The sequence below is a fragment of the Gadus chalcogrammus genome, chromosome 9, assembly GCF_026213295.1.
Source record: "Gadus chalcogrammus isolate NIFS_2021 chromosome 9, NIFS_Gcha_1.0, whole genome shotgun sequence".
Lineage (NCBI taxonomy): Eukaryota > Metazoa > Chordata > Actinopteri > Gadiformes > Gadidae > Gadus > Gadus chalcogrammus.
This window is the reverse complement of record NC_079420.1, coordinates 13141430-13160541: the sequence shown is the minus strand read 5'-3', so window position 1 is coordinate 13160541 and position 19112 is coordinate 13141430. Positions and strand designations below refer to the sequence as shown.

Sequence of the window (19112 nt, the reverse complement as noted above, 5' to 3'; positions counted from 1 at the left end):
GATAACCACACACAGGGGCCCTGTCTTTTTAATGAGTCCAACTTGGACTCCGTATTTGGAATCCTAGACCCAACTAATGAGGGATACGTCTCATATGACCAATACAAGGAAGGTGCGTTGAGATTGAATATATGTGCCTCCAAATTATATTTGATCCCCTGACGAATGCAAAACAACTGCAATTCATTTCATGTTTAAAATAACAAAAGTTTTCTCCGTCTCCATCTAGCATTGATCACTTTAGGGGTAAGCAAAATAAACGAGTGTCCGGAGGGGGGAGATCACGATAGAATATCGCGCGAGACGTTCAAAGTAGAAGCGTAAGTGCACTTCCAGGAATATATAACCGAGAATTGTATATACCTTCATGTTTTCTGATTGTTTTGTTACATGTGCATCCAGGAGGAAAGGTCTACAGAAGAGCTCAGCAACATACGAAGAATCTTGCAATTAGATGTGTTTTTTTGGGTAATGTTATGCTGCTCTTTGAAGATGTTGGTTCGGTTCTATGTTAAGTTTATAACTGGCTGCAATGTGATATTGTTGTCAAATAGCCTAATCAATAATAATAAATGATTAAAGTACGTCATGATCAATTGTTACATTTCTTTCCTGTCATCTTCCCTTCGAAATCTCTAAACAGTTATATCATGTATATAGGCCTATACATATCGTAAGAATAGTTTTATATTTTCTGACAATGCTTTGGGTCAGGTATCATGGGAAGATATGAGCTCGTATTATACATCCTTGGAGAAAGAGAGACACTTTTCGACAACGGTGTTGCGAATCTTGAATGACCACCTTAAGAGGGCGTGGCTACAAAAAATGTCATGGCGTCCTCCGTTGATTTGACTTTACCGTTTTCTTACTAAAATAAAAATTATATATCATAACCGGCTACCACAAATATTAAGTACAAATAATAACCTGTTCTGCGGATCCAACCATGGGGGCCGTCCACGCAAGGGTAAGACAAATATTAAGAAATTAAAGCATGACCTCAATAAAGCAGACATATGCCAGCAAGATTTGTGTGCTATTGTAAAGTCACCTCAGCGATTAACCTAAGCATTTCTGTCAATTGTCGATGCAATGTCGTAGCGTGCTTTATCTTAAGTTATACATTTTGTATATTATGTGCAGACATAGAGAAAACGACATCACATGTTTTGTCTTGTAGAGCCTTGACCCTCTCCCCATGAAGGGACCCGAGCTGGGTGTTCATGCCGATGACATCGAAACGTCAGATGTTGAGAAGGAAACTAAGCAAGAAGTTCTTGAAAACAAAAATGTAATATCATATGTAACATCTAATTTCCATAGAGCAGTAAATGCATAAGCAATTTGATATTGTCCAAAACAATAGACAACTCTATCTTATCTCTTGCAGGTGGTAGTTCAAAAAGTCCACATAGATGGGCTGGGAAAAACAAAGGAAGACTTCCTGACTTATGAAATTTCCGAGGTGTTTCGAGCAAAGAACCTAATAGACGTGAGCATCCATTGTACCATGTATGGGTCCAGACCCTTCTCTCAATATCTAGACACATGGTGGACCATGAGCTGATTCAGCTAGATGTTATTATTGCAGGTAATGAAGAGGTCTCATGAAGCCAGACAGAGACTGCTGCGTCTTGGTATCTTCAGAAAAGTGGAAGTTGTCATTGACACCTCACAAGGTATATTGAGACCGATTTGATATTCTTATAACAATCTTTTTTGTTATTTAGAGTTGTGAAAGGTGTTTGTGCTTGGATTGAGGCTGCACTGCAAAACTATTGAGGATAGCTGCGTTTCTGCTGCAACACATTTTCTCAATGTTTTGATTCCATTCAGGAGTTGATGCCCTTCCCAACGGTTTGGATGTTACGTTTGAGGTGACAGAGCTCAGGCGCATGACAGGCAGTTACAACACCATGGTGGGCAACAATGAAGGAAGCATGGTACGTAGTTCCACCATGGTCCATGAGTTGATTTTAACAGGAATCACACAAGAACCAAAGTAAGGGAAATGTATGGTTTTCTCTGAATGTTCTACACATTTGTATGATCTATACATTACAGGTACTTGGTCTGAAGCTCCCAAATACATTTGGTCGCGCAGAGAAGCTGACGTTCCAGTTCTCTTACGGCACTAAAGAAACGTCCTATGGCCTATCTTTTTTTAAACCTCAAGCAGGGCACTTCGAACGAAAGTAAGTTTGGATATTATCAGAACTTTCTACCAAATTTTGGGAATTTAAAAACGCAAAAATTAGGCAATGATGGTGTTATAAATTATGTATACATATTCTTTCTTTACATTTGAACAATATTCTGTGAAAGGAAATGGAACAGTCAGAAGCCATGTGTTTTCTTTGATGATATTTCGGTATTCGGTTAGAGAAATCAAATCAAAATCCTCTCAAATACATTTCCAGAGGCTCATCTTTTGAGCACAGCAGATTATCGCAGATAATCTGCCCATCCTCAGATTATCTGCGAGTTTGCAAGGTGGAGAATGGCTATATTTTCCTCGTCTTTACTTTTTATTTTCTTCTTTCCACTTTCAGCGTCTCTGTCAATCTATACAAAGTCACAGGACAGTTTCCATGGAGCTCACTGAGGGAGACCGATCGAGGCGTCTCCACAGAAATTAGTGTAAATTGTTTTGTGAATTTATTTCAGCTTTGTCCTTGCGAACATCTCTTAAACTCCTCCAATAATCGATTTCTGTTGTGATTTTGATTGAAATGGTAATGTGGAATGGGAGCTGCTGGAAGAAGTTCAAATTCTAATCGCTATCATTGTGGACCTGTCCTCTTTTCTTTTTCCGATACCAGTTCCCTGTGTGGAGGACCAACCACACCCTCAAGTGGGAGGGAGTGTGGAGAGAGCTTGGCTGCCTGGCACGGACTGCATCTTTCGCTGTCAGGGAGGAGAGCGGGCACTCCCTCAAGTCGTCACTATCGGCACGTTCTCCCTGTGTTTTGCTGTAGACGTGTGTCAATTCGTACCTGTTAATGTAATGCATGGTGTTAGTTTTTTTTTTTTATCAGTTCTGTTCATTGTTGAGGTGATGTTCTTAATGATGGTGGAAGGCACCCAATACTCTTGAAAGGGATAAAGGAAAAACTTAAAACTCAATGTTTTCACTAGCCATGTGTTTAGCCATTATTTTGGTAATTCGCTCCAGAAGCTGGAGTATTATAGGTGTTATAAATGCATTCTCCTCTCTTCAGCACACAATGGCCATTGATACCAGAAACTCCTCCATCTTGCCGAGGAAAGGAGGTCTCTTCAAGGTTCACCAGGTTTGTGTTCTATTGCAAATGTTTTGATCTAAAAAAAAGAAAAGCCAATAGAATATTGCATACCATGCTCATATTTCATTTTGATGGTGCAGGAATTGGCAGGTTACTTCGGTGGAGATGCTCGCTTCCTGAAGGAAGACTTTGAGATTCAATTGAACAAAAGTCTTTTCTGGGACTCGGTGAGAAGTCCTTTTTATACAAAGATTCTTGAGTGAGAGGTTATTTTTAAATATTAATTCCTGAGTGACCTAACTACTAACTATTGCTAACTGACCTAGCAGGTCAGTTTTCTTTTTTTTTTACAATTTCCAGATGAAAATAATAATGGAGTATTTAGGTTATTTCTGATAGTTCTTTCTAATACTAGTTTTTAATGGACCACTGTCGTTAACAGCCCAAGAGCGAGACATTCCACTATATAAAAATAAAACAAAATGTACCTTTTTTTAATGTATATATTTTTCTACCACTACATGTTTTTGTCTATGTCTAGCTTGAAAGCTTTTGATTCTGGTAAAAGCTTCACCCGTAATACATGAAACACACAAGTCTACTGTCTTCTCAGGGGAGTCTTTACCTCTTTCCTCTTCAGGTTCTGTCAACCTCGCTATGGGGTGGCTTGCTGCTTCCCATCGGTGATCAGCCCACAAGCATCGCAGACAGGTAACACTGTCAAAATTATTCTCAAAAGTATCGCAGACCGGTAACTGAGAATACCAGTCCCACAAGTATCACAGATCAGTAAAACGGACTATACCATTTCCAAAAGAATCAGACAGATAAATGACAATACCAGTCTCACAAGTATCCCAGACCAGTAAAACTGATGATACCATTTCAAAAAGAATCACACAGTAAAACTGACAATACCATTTCCAAAAGAATCAGACAGACAAATTACCATACCAGCCTCACAACAAGTATCACAGACAGGCAACACTTACAATGCCAGTCCCACAACCATCAGACAGGTAACTGACAATACCAGTCCCACAAACATCACAGACAGATAACTGACAATACCAGTCCCACAAGCTTCACAGACAGATAACTGACAATATCAGTCCCACAAGCATCAGTGTTAACTGTGATGTTTTATACTTAAGAATTTGTATGATAAGTCAAGTGGCCGTGTGATTGTGTTGGATAGGTTCTATCTTGGTGGACCCACGAGTGTCCGAGGTTTCAGCATGTATAGCATGGGCCCACAGAGTAAAGGTAAGCCCGTTTTGTATGGGGTTTTATGCCCTCTTGTACGGGACAGGTAAAGTGGATTGAAGAAGATGGGAGTGGGAGGGAGAGAAAAGTAAAGAGGTGCAGCATCTGGACAGACCGTGGTCGTCACAAAGAACAGTGGCAATAAAGTTTGCCACTAAGCGGCCCCATGATGCCTCTTTTTTGTACGGGTAATGTATAAACGGCTGGAAAGGGAAAGCCATTCATACTTGACATGCTCTGGACATGTGGGTGCTTGATGTCTAGACACTGAAGAGCCAAACCACAACATACTCATCCTGTGGTTGAATGCTCCTCTTTTGGCTTGACTTAGTTCAGAATATTCAGTATGTTAAAGAAATGGAAGATTGGAAATAGATCTTTGAATACCTGAAAGCAACTCTCTTCACCAGCAGAGTGTGGTTTCAGAGTTTAAAATATATAACAAATATCACAGTTTGAAAATCCACGCCATTCATTGCATAATTGTTGGTGTGTGTACGCAGTGGACTCAATACAATGGAGTTATTTCATGCTTATTTTATATATTTTTGCTAATAATATTATTGTTTTTATATAGTAGTGTATGCATTACTAGCTTAAATACCCTTACAGAAAAATAAGGTATTCACAATGCTGTTTTGATTTTGATTGCAACACTAGGTGACTACCTGGGAGGGGAGGCCTACTGGGCTGGGGGTCTCCATCTCTACACGCCCCTCCCCTTCAGACCAGGCAAGGGGGGCTTCGGTGACCTCTTCAGAACGCACTTCTTCCTCAATGCCGGGAATCTGTGTAACCTCAACTATGGTGGGTACATTCAGGTCACCCATTTTAGAGATGCAACTAAAGTTACGCATTACTAGTCTTACTTATTTTCTAAAACTGAGGTAGGACAACAAAGTTGAAACGCAGGGCTAATCATTTACACATTCCAGAGCTCAGATTGTAAGTCTTTGTGTGTGGCGCTCCAATGTCTTGTATTTGAGCAGTTGAGTTTGTTTCATTTTTTTTTATTATCCTTTGAATTTGTGCTCAGGTGAAGGCCCCCAAGCCCACCTGAGCAAGCTTGCCGAGTGCATACGTTGGTCGTACGGAGCAGGTATTCTGCTGCGGCTGGGAAACATCGCCCGGCTGGAGCTCAACTACTGCATCCCAATGGGAGTCCAGAGCGGAGACAAGTACGGCGTTAAGATAACTCACCACTAGCTGTAAACATAATCAACATTAGACTAAAGTGATGGTGGGATATGAAAGTGGGCCAGAATATGGTTAAACACTAAAAGGGCCCCTGTTTACCACCTGGTGTGAGTGGCCAGGTGTTACAGTCTGGGTATGCTGGTGGATGGATCTATCCATCAACTATCTATCGAACACTATATCTATCTATCAACATTTATCCCCTTGTGATGTCCCTAAGGGTGCACTCACACAAGGCCATCTGGCCGTGGCCGTGGCCGTTTTCACACCTAACCGTGCTCAAATCTGCCAGTGTGAGTGTGGCCAGTCTGGCCAGGCCAGGCCAATTTGGCCACTTGGGAGAGGTGTGCTGCTACGGTACGGGCCGCTACGGTACAGATGCTAATGAGCCGACACGCGCACACGCACGGCTACGCAACCTGAGCTGGATAACGTATAGTCCATCAGTGTTTCCCACAGAAATTTTGGAGACTATGGGGGGGGGGGGGGGGGTGAATACATTCAACCGGACATGCGCGGTGGTTTGCCTACTAATAGTAAACTAACACTAACAAAGAACTAATTCCTTGGTATTGATTATGGACTTTGTATTTGTTGAGTTGTGGTGCACTATTGTTGCAGCTCACGTTGCATTCAGATGAAATAATAAATGATGGAATTATCTTTAGCCATTCTTGGCGTATATTTCTGCAGATATACATTCTACACAACAGATGGCCAATCTCCTTTTTTCAGTGTACGCCTATTTAAACACAATGGCGTGGCCTAAATGTCACCTTCTCAATGGTTTCATAGGCTATACATTTGTATAAACCCCCCGTTTACACAATGGGAAAACACATGTTTTCATACGTTTTGCCCTTTCATTCAGGCTACACGAAAACTGAGTTTTTATCATGGGAAACGATCATTTATAAAAACTCTGAAACTCCGTTTTTATGTTTGCGTGTGCACTAGGTCAAACGGAGTTCTATGTTCTCAAACAGTATGCATCTAAAAATGCATCACCTCTGTGAGCATCGTATGTTTACAGTTAGTTAACTTACTGATCATGGATGCTGTTAAGGTAGTGCTCATACGTTAATGCAAAATTCCGAATGTCGCGCTCTCTCTATTTTTTCGACAACTCAAGACCCTCTGCAACGTAAGCACACGCACGCTAAACTGATTGGCTTTCATCACGATTCGCCAGACTCTCATTTAAATAAAGTTCAAGGATTGCCAACTTGGATTCGGCTGCAGAAGGCTATTCGGCACAGTCGCAGGCAGACAGCCGAACTTCGTGCTCTCATGCAATCCCAATGAGAGCAACACGAATGTGCCGCAGAGACTATGGCGGCCGAAATTAGACTATGGCGGGGCGCCATAGTCTCGTCAATGTGTGGGAAACACTGGTCCATGCGATGACCACGGACATAATAAAGGCGACGAGCCTTCTTTTCCAATTAACGGTAAACATATATCCAAATAAGCAACAGACTCAGCAAAGTGCGAACTGTGTTCTCTGTGTTGTTATCCATTGTTGTTAAAACTCTGACTGGCGGCAGACTTTATTATGGTCCATGCAGCGGACGCTTGGTGATGACGTGTTACTTACGACGTGATGACGTATGTACAAGAACCTAACGTGGCCAGGCCACAGTAGCGGCCAGAGAACAATGGGGCCATTTGAGCACGGTTAGGTGTGAAAACGGCCAACGGCCACAGCCAGATGGCCTAGTGTGAGTGCACCCTAAGTAAAGGGCAGGGCAGATAAGACATAGGTGCCCTTTAATTTAGAACATTGCATAATGATACATAACCCTATTGACAATTGATTATATCCCTGAGTGATCAAGAAAGATTTTCTTCTAATTGAGCGGTAGTCATTCTGCTCAATGCACTCTCCAATCTGTTCATACGCCAATATGTTGTTTCTTGTTTTATAACAGGATCTGTGATGGAGTCCAGTTCGGAGCAGGAATTCGTTTCCTGTGATTTATTATCCTTGCTTTGGAGCGATATTCAAGACTTGCAATACCTTTATGTTATTACATTACAACCTACTTTATCAACTAAGCACGTTTAAGTGGCTATTCTGAAAATCCACAATTGGAATATGGCAAGATGGATCATTCTCCAAATAATGCTCTAATCAGAAGCGACAGGGCGAAAATACATTCTGAGATGAATTTCCCTTAATCACTTACTGTACAACTAACAAAGTCATTATGTCTGCGACTTTTTTATCTTAACAAATATTTTTTTGGAATCATGGTCAAATGGTCAATGGTCAAAAATGTATTCAGTCCATTTGTTAGCCAGATACCAAAAACATTTACTTTTTTACTGAACCCATTGCTATTGTTGAAATTCCCATAAAATCCATCCACTATCCACGTTATCAATCCAGATCCAGGTTTATTTCTCCCTAAACATTTTCTGCCTTCTGTTTTGTTTTGTAAACTTTTCATTAAATGCCTACTTCTGTTCACCTTCCACTGCATACAATGCTGTGTGAGGGCTCATTCCTCCAGTGGAGTGACCTGGTTCACAAGTATTTCAGAGACTGAAGCCTTTTTTTGCCTAATGTTATGGCAAAACTAATACAATACAAATAAGATATTAAACAGCTTTTTTGCAGAGTTAGGGATAACAACGGGAGACATCCAACCATGTGTGCATTTATCAAGGGTCCTATGTAAATCCAACCAAACGTAAAATTAATTAATAAAAATATTTTTTTTTCCTAGTTGTGCTTTAGTGGTTTCAGTATAGGCTACATTTATTTTTATTTCTATGTTGTGAGTTTAACCATGTATGGTCATGTGTGATGCAAGGAGAGGGGGAAATTGTTTTACTCTATGGCAATCATTTGTGTGTTTTTAATCTCTTTATTTGATCTAATCTTGGTTGTTATATTTTTTTAATGTATTTCCATAGCACTGACCTCCACACCTGTGGGGGCAGCAATGCGCCTGGCGGCATGCTATGACGCCTTTAGATGCAAAAGAAAATAAAGAAGATTTCCCCCTGGCTAAAACGCTAGCAAACGTTTTTGAAACAGAGCGGGGCTTCAGTCACATATTTATGCAATTTTGCTCTCCCAGTAACCGTTTATAGAATTGCATATTTTTTAAAAATAGGCTATTTTTTAATTAACGACGACTAGAAGCAGAGACTAAATTGCCCTCATACGGGATATCGGTGAATTCATTGGCGTTCTAATCTAAGCACGCACTCGGACACGCTGATGGCGGTCACTATCGAGGAGCTGTATCGTAACTATGGGATCCTTGCTGACGCTAAGGACAACCTCAGCCAGGTATTTAATAATCCAACCATCTTATTCGTTTTGAATTATCGAATAATACGTTTATTAGAGTGATGTTTGTCAGGTAAAGTGCTTGGAAATGATGTTCAATATGGTAGGCTGTTACAAATGCTAAGCTAACGATAACATGCTAGCAAACGAGCTTGAGATCGACCACGGTAGTAATCTTGAATCCGTCTATGGATTTCTGGTGTTTCTTTGTGCAATTTATTGGGGATTTGTATTTATTTTTCCTGAACTATCCAGATGTAGTAATGAGAAGGAATTAAAGATCGAAATAGGTCCCCCAAACTTTAAAACTCTTTCGCATGAGAAATTCATTCATTAAGTAATTTAAGTGTACTTCTTGTGATCTCTGCAGCATAAGGATGCCTACCAGGTTATTCTGGATGGCGTCAAAGGTGGCCCAAAGGAGAAGCGTCTCGCTGCACAGTTCATCCCAAAGTTTTTTAGCAGCTTTCCCGAACTTGCCGATGCTGCCATCAATGCCCAGCTTGACCTCTGTGAAGATGAAGATGTGTCGGTGAGTGTTTCCAAAGTTTGAACTGTTGTTGGTGTTGCTCACAGAGTGGTTTATCGTTTCTCACGTTTTTTTCTCGACTCTATATCTTTTAAATATTGGCAAAAAACCGTGTCTAATACTAACAAGTAGTCCCAACACTAACAGTCAATATACAATCTTCTGTTTTCAGATAAGGCGACAGGCAATCAAAGAGCTTCCACGTTTTGCGACCGGGGAGAACATCCTCCGGGTCGCAGACATACTCACCCAACTCCTCCAGACAGGTACTGGGCTAGGTTATGAAGTTAACAGACATACACACCCAACTCCTCCAGACAGGTACTGGGCTAGGTTATGAAGTTAACACCTTCATGTTTACAATAGACACCAGGGCATTTTCCTCACTAGGCCTGCACGATTCGGGGAAAAATATGAATCACGATTTTTTTAGCTTAGAATTTATATCACAATTCTCTGCCACGATTTTTTTCTCACGAAATGTAATTTTTATTGCACCATGAACCATGACAAAAAAACTAATGGCAGTACCAAACACAGGTTTTTGGCACCTCTAGCACGTTGCGTTTCATATGGCCCTTTATAACTGATTAAAGTGCAGTGTCAAAAATTGATTTATTTATTTTGTACAGCAGCACGTTGTCTAATTGCTGGCCTTTTATAACTGCTGAACCAACTCCACACACTTAAATGAAGGCGTAAAAAAATATCAAAGTACTTAAGTAAAGTAAACTGCAATCCACACAGGGGCGAATCGAGATCGCGATTTTAGACGATTTAACATGCAGGCCTAATTCTCACCCAACTCCTCCAAGACAGGGTTAGGGTTAGGTAAGTTACTTGGTTAGGTTATGAAGATAATACCGGCCAATTTACAATACAGAGACCAGGGCAGCATTCATGACGTTGAGTCCTCCAGTAACCTGTGTGTTTGTGTTTGTTCAGAGGACACTGCAGAGTTCAACCAAGTGAATACGGCCCTTGTATCGATTTTCAAGAGTGATGCCAAGGGTAAGACTTATTCTCTTCTTTTTTTTTTACCTTTTGCTTTTTGTGTCTTATCTGAACACCTTATCTTGATATATGTTCCCTGCTGATAGCGGTGAGCTAATAGGAAAGATGGTGGTTTACATTTCTGCAGACCCGTAAACCAACTGGGAACTAGCGATGGTTAAGATCCATTGGAGACCCATTATATTAAACGCAGGACCAAACCTATCATCTAATCTACAGAGGTGTTGTCTATCCACAACAAGAAGCTACCCTGCGCGGCACTCGTAGTTCGTCTATTGTGACCTGCTTTACATTGGAGCTCTGCCGGGTGGTAACCCACTGACCTTCTCCACAGAGCACTAACGTGATATGAATGGACTTTTTCTCCACCAAATATTGGTTTGTAATGTAAACCATGCGAATATTCAAAGCTTGAAATGATGTGTTCGGGACAGCCCTACCGACCACAATCTGCCCTGTTGAATCAAATCACATATCCGACAACTGCCTTTTATGAATTGTGAAATTTGAAATACAATTAGCCTAACTGCATACGTTTTGTGTCAAATGAAAAAGGTTCCCACTTGATGGATTCCAGTTTCTGCACCCCACGATTTTAACTGTTCTTATCGCCTTGATGTGTCATAAAAGGGCAATGTGTCATCCTTGGGCAAATAGAAGATGCTCATTTGCAATTCTCCGTGGCCTGTGTCCATCAGGTACACTCGGAGGGCTCTTCTCCCAGATCCTGCAGGGGGAGGACGTGGTTCGGGAGCGAGCCATCAAGTTCCTGTCTCTGAAAATCAAGACCCTGCCCGAGGACGTCATGACCAAGGAGGTGGAGGACTTCGTCTTTGCAGAGACTAAAAAGGTGGGCTCTTGTTTCCCAATGTAAACCATTGCCGGCGCTATCGTGTTTTCCCCGTAGTCCTCTTATGTGGCTGAGATGGGATAGAGTACTAAAGTGTGACGTCACGTTTCCATAGCAACCGATTTTTGGTTCTACACAAACCAAATGAACAAGGGGAAATCCTATGCCACACAAACGTTTGATAGAAAAGGTATGATTTTTTTTTTGGCCGAATTGATTTGCGTTTCCTTTACCAATGATGTAAGTAATATTGAGAGTGGACCAATTTACCGTTACATTATAAACTTTATCTTTCATGCTAGCGCAAACTTTTCATTTTAATACTCCAGGCGAATACATGAACGCCTTGACATGTTTAGATTGGTAGTGATTTTCACCTATTGAAATTGACTTATTTTCATTTTGAAAGAAACAACACATGGAAGAAACAGAACGCCATCCCTCGTTCGGTTGTTTAGAACTGAAAATCCGGTTGCCAGGACAACGTGACGTTTTCTCTTTAGTATTCTCTTGGATCGGAGTGGCTGAATGACACTAGTCTGAGTGTGAAAGATATTGATTTGGCTGCTGACATGATCAAGTCTTCAACAAGGTAGTGGGTTTATTTCCAGTGACTGACGTCAACGTTTGCACCGTTAACATTGGGTCCGGTGTCCTGTTTCCACCCGTGTCCAGGTGTTGGAGGACGTGACGGGAGAGGAGTTTGTGCTGCTGATGCGCGTGGTGTCGGGTCTGCGCATACTGCAGACCGTGAGTGGCCGGCAACAACTGGTGGAGCTGGTGGTGGAACAGGCCTTCCTGGAGCAGGCGCTCAACCCTGCCGACCCGGACACGGTGGACCGTCTCCTGCAGTGTACACGCCAGGCCCTGCCTCTCTTCTCGGTGAGCATCACAATCAATATATCTTTAAAACGTATTATCTAATGGTGGAGCTCAAAGCTCCGGAACAACAGCTCCGGTGACCTTAGGTTAACCCCTTCGAATCCTTTGGCTCGAACTGGGAACAGGTTGTGTCCTTTGAGTCGATCATTGTTTTATTTTGATTGCTGTTGAGAAGAAAGGCTATCTAGCTGCACCTAGTGGCAAAGTTAATATTGAGGGTTTGGATTATTGTCAACATATTTTTCAAGCAAGTGTTTTTTATAACTAATCTATTCCAACACTAAAACAGAGCGGTTTCTTTAATAAATTGTCATTAACTTTTCCAGAAAAATGTCCACTCAACGCGGTTTGTGACCTACTTCTGTGAACATGTCCTGCCCAACCTCAGCAAATTGACCACCCCGGTTGCTGACCTGGATATTCAGCTAGAGGTATGTGCACTCCTCTTCCTATCAAGGCCTTGACGTGAGCTGCATGTTTTCTTCTCATTAAAAAGGGAATGAAAGCTTCAGGCCGTTGGCTTAAGGATATGCATCTGTATGTGTAGGTTCTGAAGCTGCTGGCTGAGATGAGCCCGTATTGTGGCGATATGGAGAAGTTGGAGTCCAACCTCAACATGTTGTTCACCAAGCTGGTGGTGAGTAGGGCTCTGGGTGCCCCGTTGCATTAACAGATCATAACCCAATGTTTCTGACCCTCACTTTTCATTGGGTTTTTAATTTCTTGGAAATAAAGTCCTATTTTTTTGGGTCTTGTGTTATTGTCTTGTTGTCCGTGTAGGAGTATATGCCCCTGCCCCCAGACGAGGCAGAGAATGGGGAGAATGCGGTCAGTGAAGAACCCAAGTTGCAGTTCAGCTACGTGGAGTGTCTCCTGTTTGGCTTCCATCAGCTGGGCAAAAAGCTGCCTGACTTCCTGCTGGACAAGGTGGAGGCCGAGCAGCTCAAAGACTTCAAGATCAGGTGAGCAGTGTAACTCCTGGACACTGTTTCTTACCATGCTATCTAGGTGACCAGCATTGATACAATATACGTCAAACCTATGTGTTCCTATAGTTCATGTTTCCAACCAAAGTACCTGGAACGTTCATTCGCAGGAACTACCTTTCACAGAAGTGAAACGTTTTAGGGATGGGCACGAGTAGTAAATTCCAATCTCGAGTGATCGAAGGAATTTCTCGAGGATCAATTGAGTACTCGTTTATCTATTACCTATTTTTAGAATGCAACGCATGAACGGCATTATTACCAACCAAACATGTCATGCTTATTCTCAATCAAAACAGTCAGTTATTCATAGTATTCATTATTTATTTTAACGTTCAGAACACATTTTCCTTACAAAAGTAAATAAATATGTCCCACAATTTAAATCACGTCAAACAAAGGCCTGTAACGTTAGCCCAACCATTGCGATAATTTAAAGTTGCAAATAAAATGGCAGCAAATGAACAAAAAAAAAATACAATTTAAAGAAATATATGGGGCCTAATTAATCCACCAAGCAATCAAGGCAATATAAACTGAGGCACTGGGCCTGCTTTACACATTTAGAAAAATACACCCTATAAATCATGATTATCCGAAAATCCAAATCAATTCTTGGTGAGAAAAACCAGCATATCGGCGTGCTCTGGAGACAGGCGAGAGCGCATTCTGTTCACTATCTGTCCCGCGGCGGAGAACACTCGCTCCGCTGGCACGGAGGTGGCGGGGATAAGCAGGTGCTGCTTTGCCAGAACGCTCTGTTTTTTTGTATCGATCCCTGTTTGACTTCCACCACTCCATGGGGTTTTGCTGTGGACGGATGCATGGCTCACTGAAATAAGCTTCTAGTTTGTTGACCTCGCTATTTTCGATGTAGTCCTCCCCGAAGTGGGTTTCAAGGGCCTCTGATGCGCTTGTGATGCTGTGGGCTGGGGCGTCACTGCTTTCCCCCTCCATGTCATCCGGGCCTTGCAATGGAACCCCGTCGTGCAGTTCCGATAGCTTCTCTTCGGTGCTGAGGCGAAGGGCCGGATCCAAAAACCGAAGATGTTTGTGTCTCGGGTCAAGCGCAGACGCACGCACTCACGCACGCGCACACACACACGCACACTCTCTAGTGGCAACAAACATACCTTTATAAAGAACAAAGCAATAACAATAAATAGCCAGCGGCTTAATTAATTACCGTGGCTGATATTTTCTTCGAGCGGCCTTACACGGGTTCAGAGGGAGCCGGCGACGGTTCTCTTGAAGTCCACTACAGGTTTAGATTCCCCTTCCACTGGCTCAAGATGCTTTTCAAGCAGGCTTTTCGCAACTGGGAGCACCATGGACCGAGACTCATGAGTCTCAGTGCAGAGAGCTGTGGTCGCTAATTTGAGGGACTTCAGTGATGGCAAGATCTCTTCAATGGTCTTCCACATTTCGTCCGCCAGCTCAAGTGTCCTTGCATCGGCCAACTTCGTCACCGTCCTGTCCGAAATGCGCTGCGGTCACAGCCCATCTCTGCTCGTGCAGTCGCTCCAGCATTTCGAATATTGAGTTCCAGCGTGTCCGGCAATATTGGATCAATTTGTGTGGTGGGAGGTTTTGTAGCGCTTATTTTTTTTGTAATGCTTTTTAAAGCATTAGAGGCCGCTGTGGTGGAAGTGAGAAATCAACCTGCTGCACGCTGCGACCACACGGTTGATGTTCACATTCTTAAAGCCGTCATTAATTGCAGCGTATGGGCGAAACAGGGAACCGATCCCACTGGAGTAGCTGCTGGTTTGCCAGGACCATGTTGCGTGCATTGTCATGCACACATGCTACGACTTTATCGTGAACTCCCCACTCCTCAGTGACAGCTCGGAGATGAGCAGCGATGTTCTCCGCTGTGTGTCTCTCATCCGAGCTACGAGTCTCTAGCACCGCTGTCTTCAGGTCCCAGTCATCTCCCACATAGCGACAGGTAACTGTGACGTAGGACTCGGTTGTGAGGGCAGTCCAGGTATCAGTTGTTATCGGAACCTTGTCGGCTGTCACCAGGTCGGCCTTTAACTGCCCCCTTTTCTCCGCGTACATTTTCTCCACTCGAGCAGTGATGGTGCGCCACGATGGCACCCTGTATTCAGGCTCCTATAAAGGCCATGAGATCACGGAACCCCTTCTCATCCACAAAACTGAGAGGCAGCATCTCTTTAGTGATCATCGATGTAATCAGCATTTTGATCCTCCCTCCAAGGCCGGGATTACAGCTGAGTCTTGCGGTGAAAATAGCCGACACACTTGGTTGCTGCGGGTCTGCTTTCTCAAACTCGCCGTTGTGTTTCAGGAGCATATATTGCCGCATAGCACTTGTACTACTTCTAGTACTACGTAGAATATATTACATTCCACCTTTATGATCTATTATTTCTGTGAAATATTTCCATACTTCGCTGCGCTTTGCTCTAACCGCCATCTCTTAACTTTTTTAATTTTAGCGTCCAGTGGCGCCACGCAGAAAATTGATACATTTGCTTCAGAAAACGTTATTAGATTTAACTTCATTTTGTCAGTGTGTTTATGCAAACTCGAGTTTGCCTGTCCACCAACCGAGATCATTTGTAACGAGGAGTACTCGTGTAATCGATTCCTCACGCCCATCCCTAATACGTTTATACTCGTACGCTTGTTTTCCAGCAGTCAAATAGACAGATGTAGTTAACCGTCAACCCCAAGCTATTACAAGAGTATGCGCTGTTCTTTCATCTAAATGTCATGTGTATTTTGAGGATTCAAATATTATATTTATGGTGTAGCGCAGGGCAGTTGTTTTCCTATTCGATATCTAAAAGTAAGCTTTCATGACCAATCCGATGTTCAGCCCTGCATGCCCCACCCCTGATATTCCTGTACTTTTGGTAACGCCCTGTACTCCCTGTTCCCTGCCAAGATTTCTAGTTCCTGGGGAAAGTTTCTGCTATTGCTAAGTGGAGTGGTTAGTTGTAGATGCAGAGGTTGAATATAATGATGAAGAGGATGTGTGTACCAACTCGTGAATTGTTTGTATTTCTGTGCTTTTCAAGGTTACAGTACTTTGCCAGAGGCCTGCAGGTTTACATCAGACAGCTACGGGTGGCGCTACAAGGAAAGACGGGAGACTCATTGAAAACTGACGAGGTAAATGGCGTTTTGGAGTCTGCGTTCAATGTATTGCATTTACGGTCAAACAGTGTCTGTTTGGGTGTTATTAGCTCTGGGGACAACTAACCTTTTCCCTTTCCCAATTCAAAACTCTAGAATAAGATCAAAGTGGTGGCTCTCAAGATTACCAACAACATCAATGTACTGATCAAGGTAAGCCTCTTAATATCTGATGATGGAGTCTAATGTAACTTTATGCTACTTTCTCTAAAACCTTTTTTTCACTCTTTCAGGATCTGTTCCACAATCCACCATCATACAAGAGCACAGTCACATTGAGCTGGAAGCCGGTGCAGAAAATGGAGGCAGCAGCAGCAGCGTAAGTTTAAACAGAATTGTACAATGCTTTGCACCTTTTTTGGGGGTAATATTGTGGAAACTGAAATGTCTTTTTGGAAATTACTTAAATTAGAAGAATTTATTGGTACACTTGACAACTTAACTAAATTCAGGAGGTAAACCATGTGCATTAACTAATAATTAATTGAATTTATAGAGCGCTTTTTTTTTCTGGAAACTCAAAGCGCTTACAGTGATGGGGGCGTGGGGGGACCTCACTAGCCCCCACCAGACACCCTCTTACTTCTCCAACCTGATGTCTTCCCCAATAAAAGTGACCGTTGAGCAATGAGCCTTTTTGGAGTGTTATTTGCCTTCTATGTAACCCGCAATCAAACGTATTCAGTGCTCTGGGGGCCATTGCTATATAGTGCTTTATCACAACCTTTTCCCTCGGTATTCTTCCACAGACCCAAGCGACCGTCTGGTGAGGAGATCAGCCCAGTCAGCACTATCAAGAAGCAGCTCCCTGTGCTGCCCCGGCGGGACGCCCGGCAGATCTACAACCCTCCCAGTGGCAAATACAGCGCCACCATCGGCACCTATGGTACGCACACGCAGCACTATCAAGGCACCCTTGAATCTGACAGCCCTTGAAATCAAGTCGCTACAGGTCGATGTGGGTTTCAATAGGAAGAATAGAAAGTAATACGAATGGTTTTCTGCACCCCGCTCACTGATAGCTCCAGAGACGCGTGGAGGCTTCAGAGGTGGCCGGGGACGAGGGTTTGGAACCCGTGGCAACAGAAGCCGAGGCAGGATCTACTAAAGGGGGACCCCGACACCTTGCACACGCAAACACACACTGATTGAACTGCAGAGTGTGGAAGGGAACTGCTGTCATCCTTTTTTAACCAGTCTCTTCACCTGTTCTTTCTGCCTCTTCTGATTTTTTTTTTGATTTTTTTTCACGTTCTAAATCTCACTCACAGTAAACTGGCTAGGATTCTTGTACAAACCTGTTGCTTCAACTTAACATGCCACCCTCATGTTCACCATCCCCGTGGTTTACCATCCCCATGGTAGTTCGATGTGGGTTTCATTGAACAAAGGACTGCCACGTTTTATCTGGATTTTAATTGTTTCCTTTTTAGAAAAAAAAGATGCAAACTGTCACTTATTTAATCCTTGTTTTTGTAAGAATTTCACTTAGATTGGCTAGATGTTGGTACTTTGTATGAATCCTTTTTTTTGTGATTACTTTTTTATGTCTATCATCATAAACTTGTATCGAAGTCTCAAGTGGTCTTTTTTTGTGTATCAGTTAATGGTTTGGCTAATCCGCTTAGTCCAAAGCAAATGTCTGCTACTGAAACGTCTGATTTATGCAACGTATCTTAAACATGTAAAGTTAATAAAAATGATGTGGCCACCAGCCTGTTCCTAACCAGCAAATGTAGCAATTGTGATGCATGGAACTACTAAAGCACTTGGTTTGAATTGGGTTTGTTACAATTATGGCTTATTGATATGGTAGGCAAACCATTACCATGGTGGATAAACAGGACACTTTGTGTTGTTGTGGTAGTAAATATTGTAATGACTCTTGAAGGAATGGCCTCTTGGCAATGTCAGTTCTGTTAATGTGTTGGTAAGGCTTGGGAGATGTTTCTGAATATCAAAGGGTTAACTTTGTCAAGTATTTATTGGTTGCATCCTTGCTGGGAACCAGATGTATTAATTTCCTACAATTTCTATCCCCCAATGAAGGTGTGCTAGTGTTTGCATGTTTTCTAATTCAATGACTAGTGTTAAAACATTTTTGGATTAAAGGCAGTTACTGGGTAGACAATTGAGCTTTTGATTGTTTCCCTTTGCAATTTAAATTTATCTTTCTATTTTACTAACAAATATAAATTCTCTTTCGTTTAGATGTAGATCAGCAAGCTCTACAAAGCATTGCTAGTTATCCTGGTTTGTAAAAGATTATTTATCTGTTCCAGGATTGGGGTATGGAGATAATCAACTAATATATATATAGAGGTGTGCATATCTATAATCTCTATTGTGACGTCAATGACTAATTCTTCGAAAAGAGCAGAGAAAAACTACCAATATGGCGCTGAGAGGTACCTGACCACAATGACTTGTAGTGAAACAGTTTTGCCGCTAGAGGACGCACAAGACCATCGCTTTCTACTCAAAGCAACCAGGTCTATTTTTATCCCAACCAAACCAGGCACTTGAAGCTTCATGATGTCTTTTGTCTCGTATAGCCGGCTGGGCAGACACCGATGAACATTGCTTTCTTGATAAGAATCTTGCAGAAAAGTAAAATGTAGATCAAACTCCCCACACGTCATTATTAACTAGTTGGGAGAGTAATCCA

The 19112-nt window shown here is 42.3% G+C and overlaps 2 protein-coding genes across 2 annotated transcripts; both read left to right on the top strand.

Moving 5' to 3' along the window:
- The first annotated feature begins 763 nt into the window (after window positions 1–763).
- Window positions 764–7734, top strand: samm50 (SAMM50 sorting and assembly machinery component). The gene is made up of 15 exons (XM_056599614.1): window positions 764–970; window positions 1184–1294; window positions 1394–1495; window positions 1595–1682; window positions 1840–1946; window positions 2068–2198; window positions 2556–2643; window positions 2826–2954; window positions 3225–3296; window positions 3389–3475; window positions 3889–3959; window positions 4447–4514; window positions 5175–5321; window positions 5551–5692; window positions 7643–7734. The coding sequence occupies exons 1-15, from the start codon at window positions 950–952 to the stop codon at window positions 7686–7688; spliced, it is 1410 nt and encodes a 469-aa protein (XP_056455589.1). The 5' UTR covers window positions 764–949; the 3' UTR covers window positions 7689–7734.
- A 1195-nt stretch (window positions 7735–8929) lies between these two features.
- api5 (apoptosis inhibitor 5) lies at window positions 8930–18606 on the top strand. The gene is made up of 14 exons (XM_056599588.1): window positions 8930–9015; window positions 9386–9547; window positions 9717–9810; window positions 10490–10555; window positions 11257–11408; window positions 12084–12290; window positions 12617–12721; window positions 12838–12927; window positions 13071–13252; window positions 16327–16420; window positions 16541–16597; window positions 16678–16763; window positions 17194–17330; window positions 17467–18606. Exons 1-14 carry the CDS (start codon window positions 8944–8946, stop codon window positions 17550–17552), a joined length of 1590 nt encoding a protein of 529 aa, XP_056455563.1. The 5' UTR covers window positions 8930–8943; the 3' UTR covers window positions 17553–18606.
- Window positions 18607–19112: the final 506 nt, after the last annotated feature.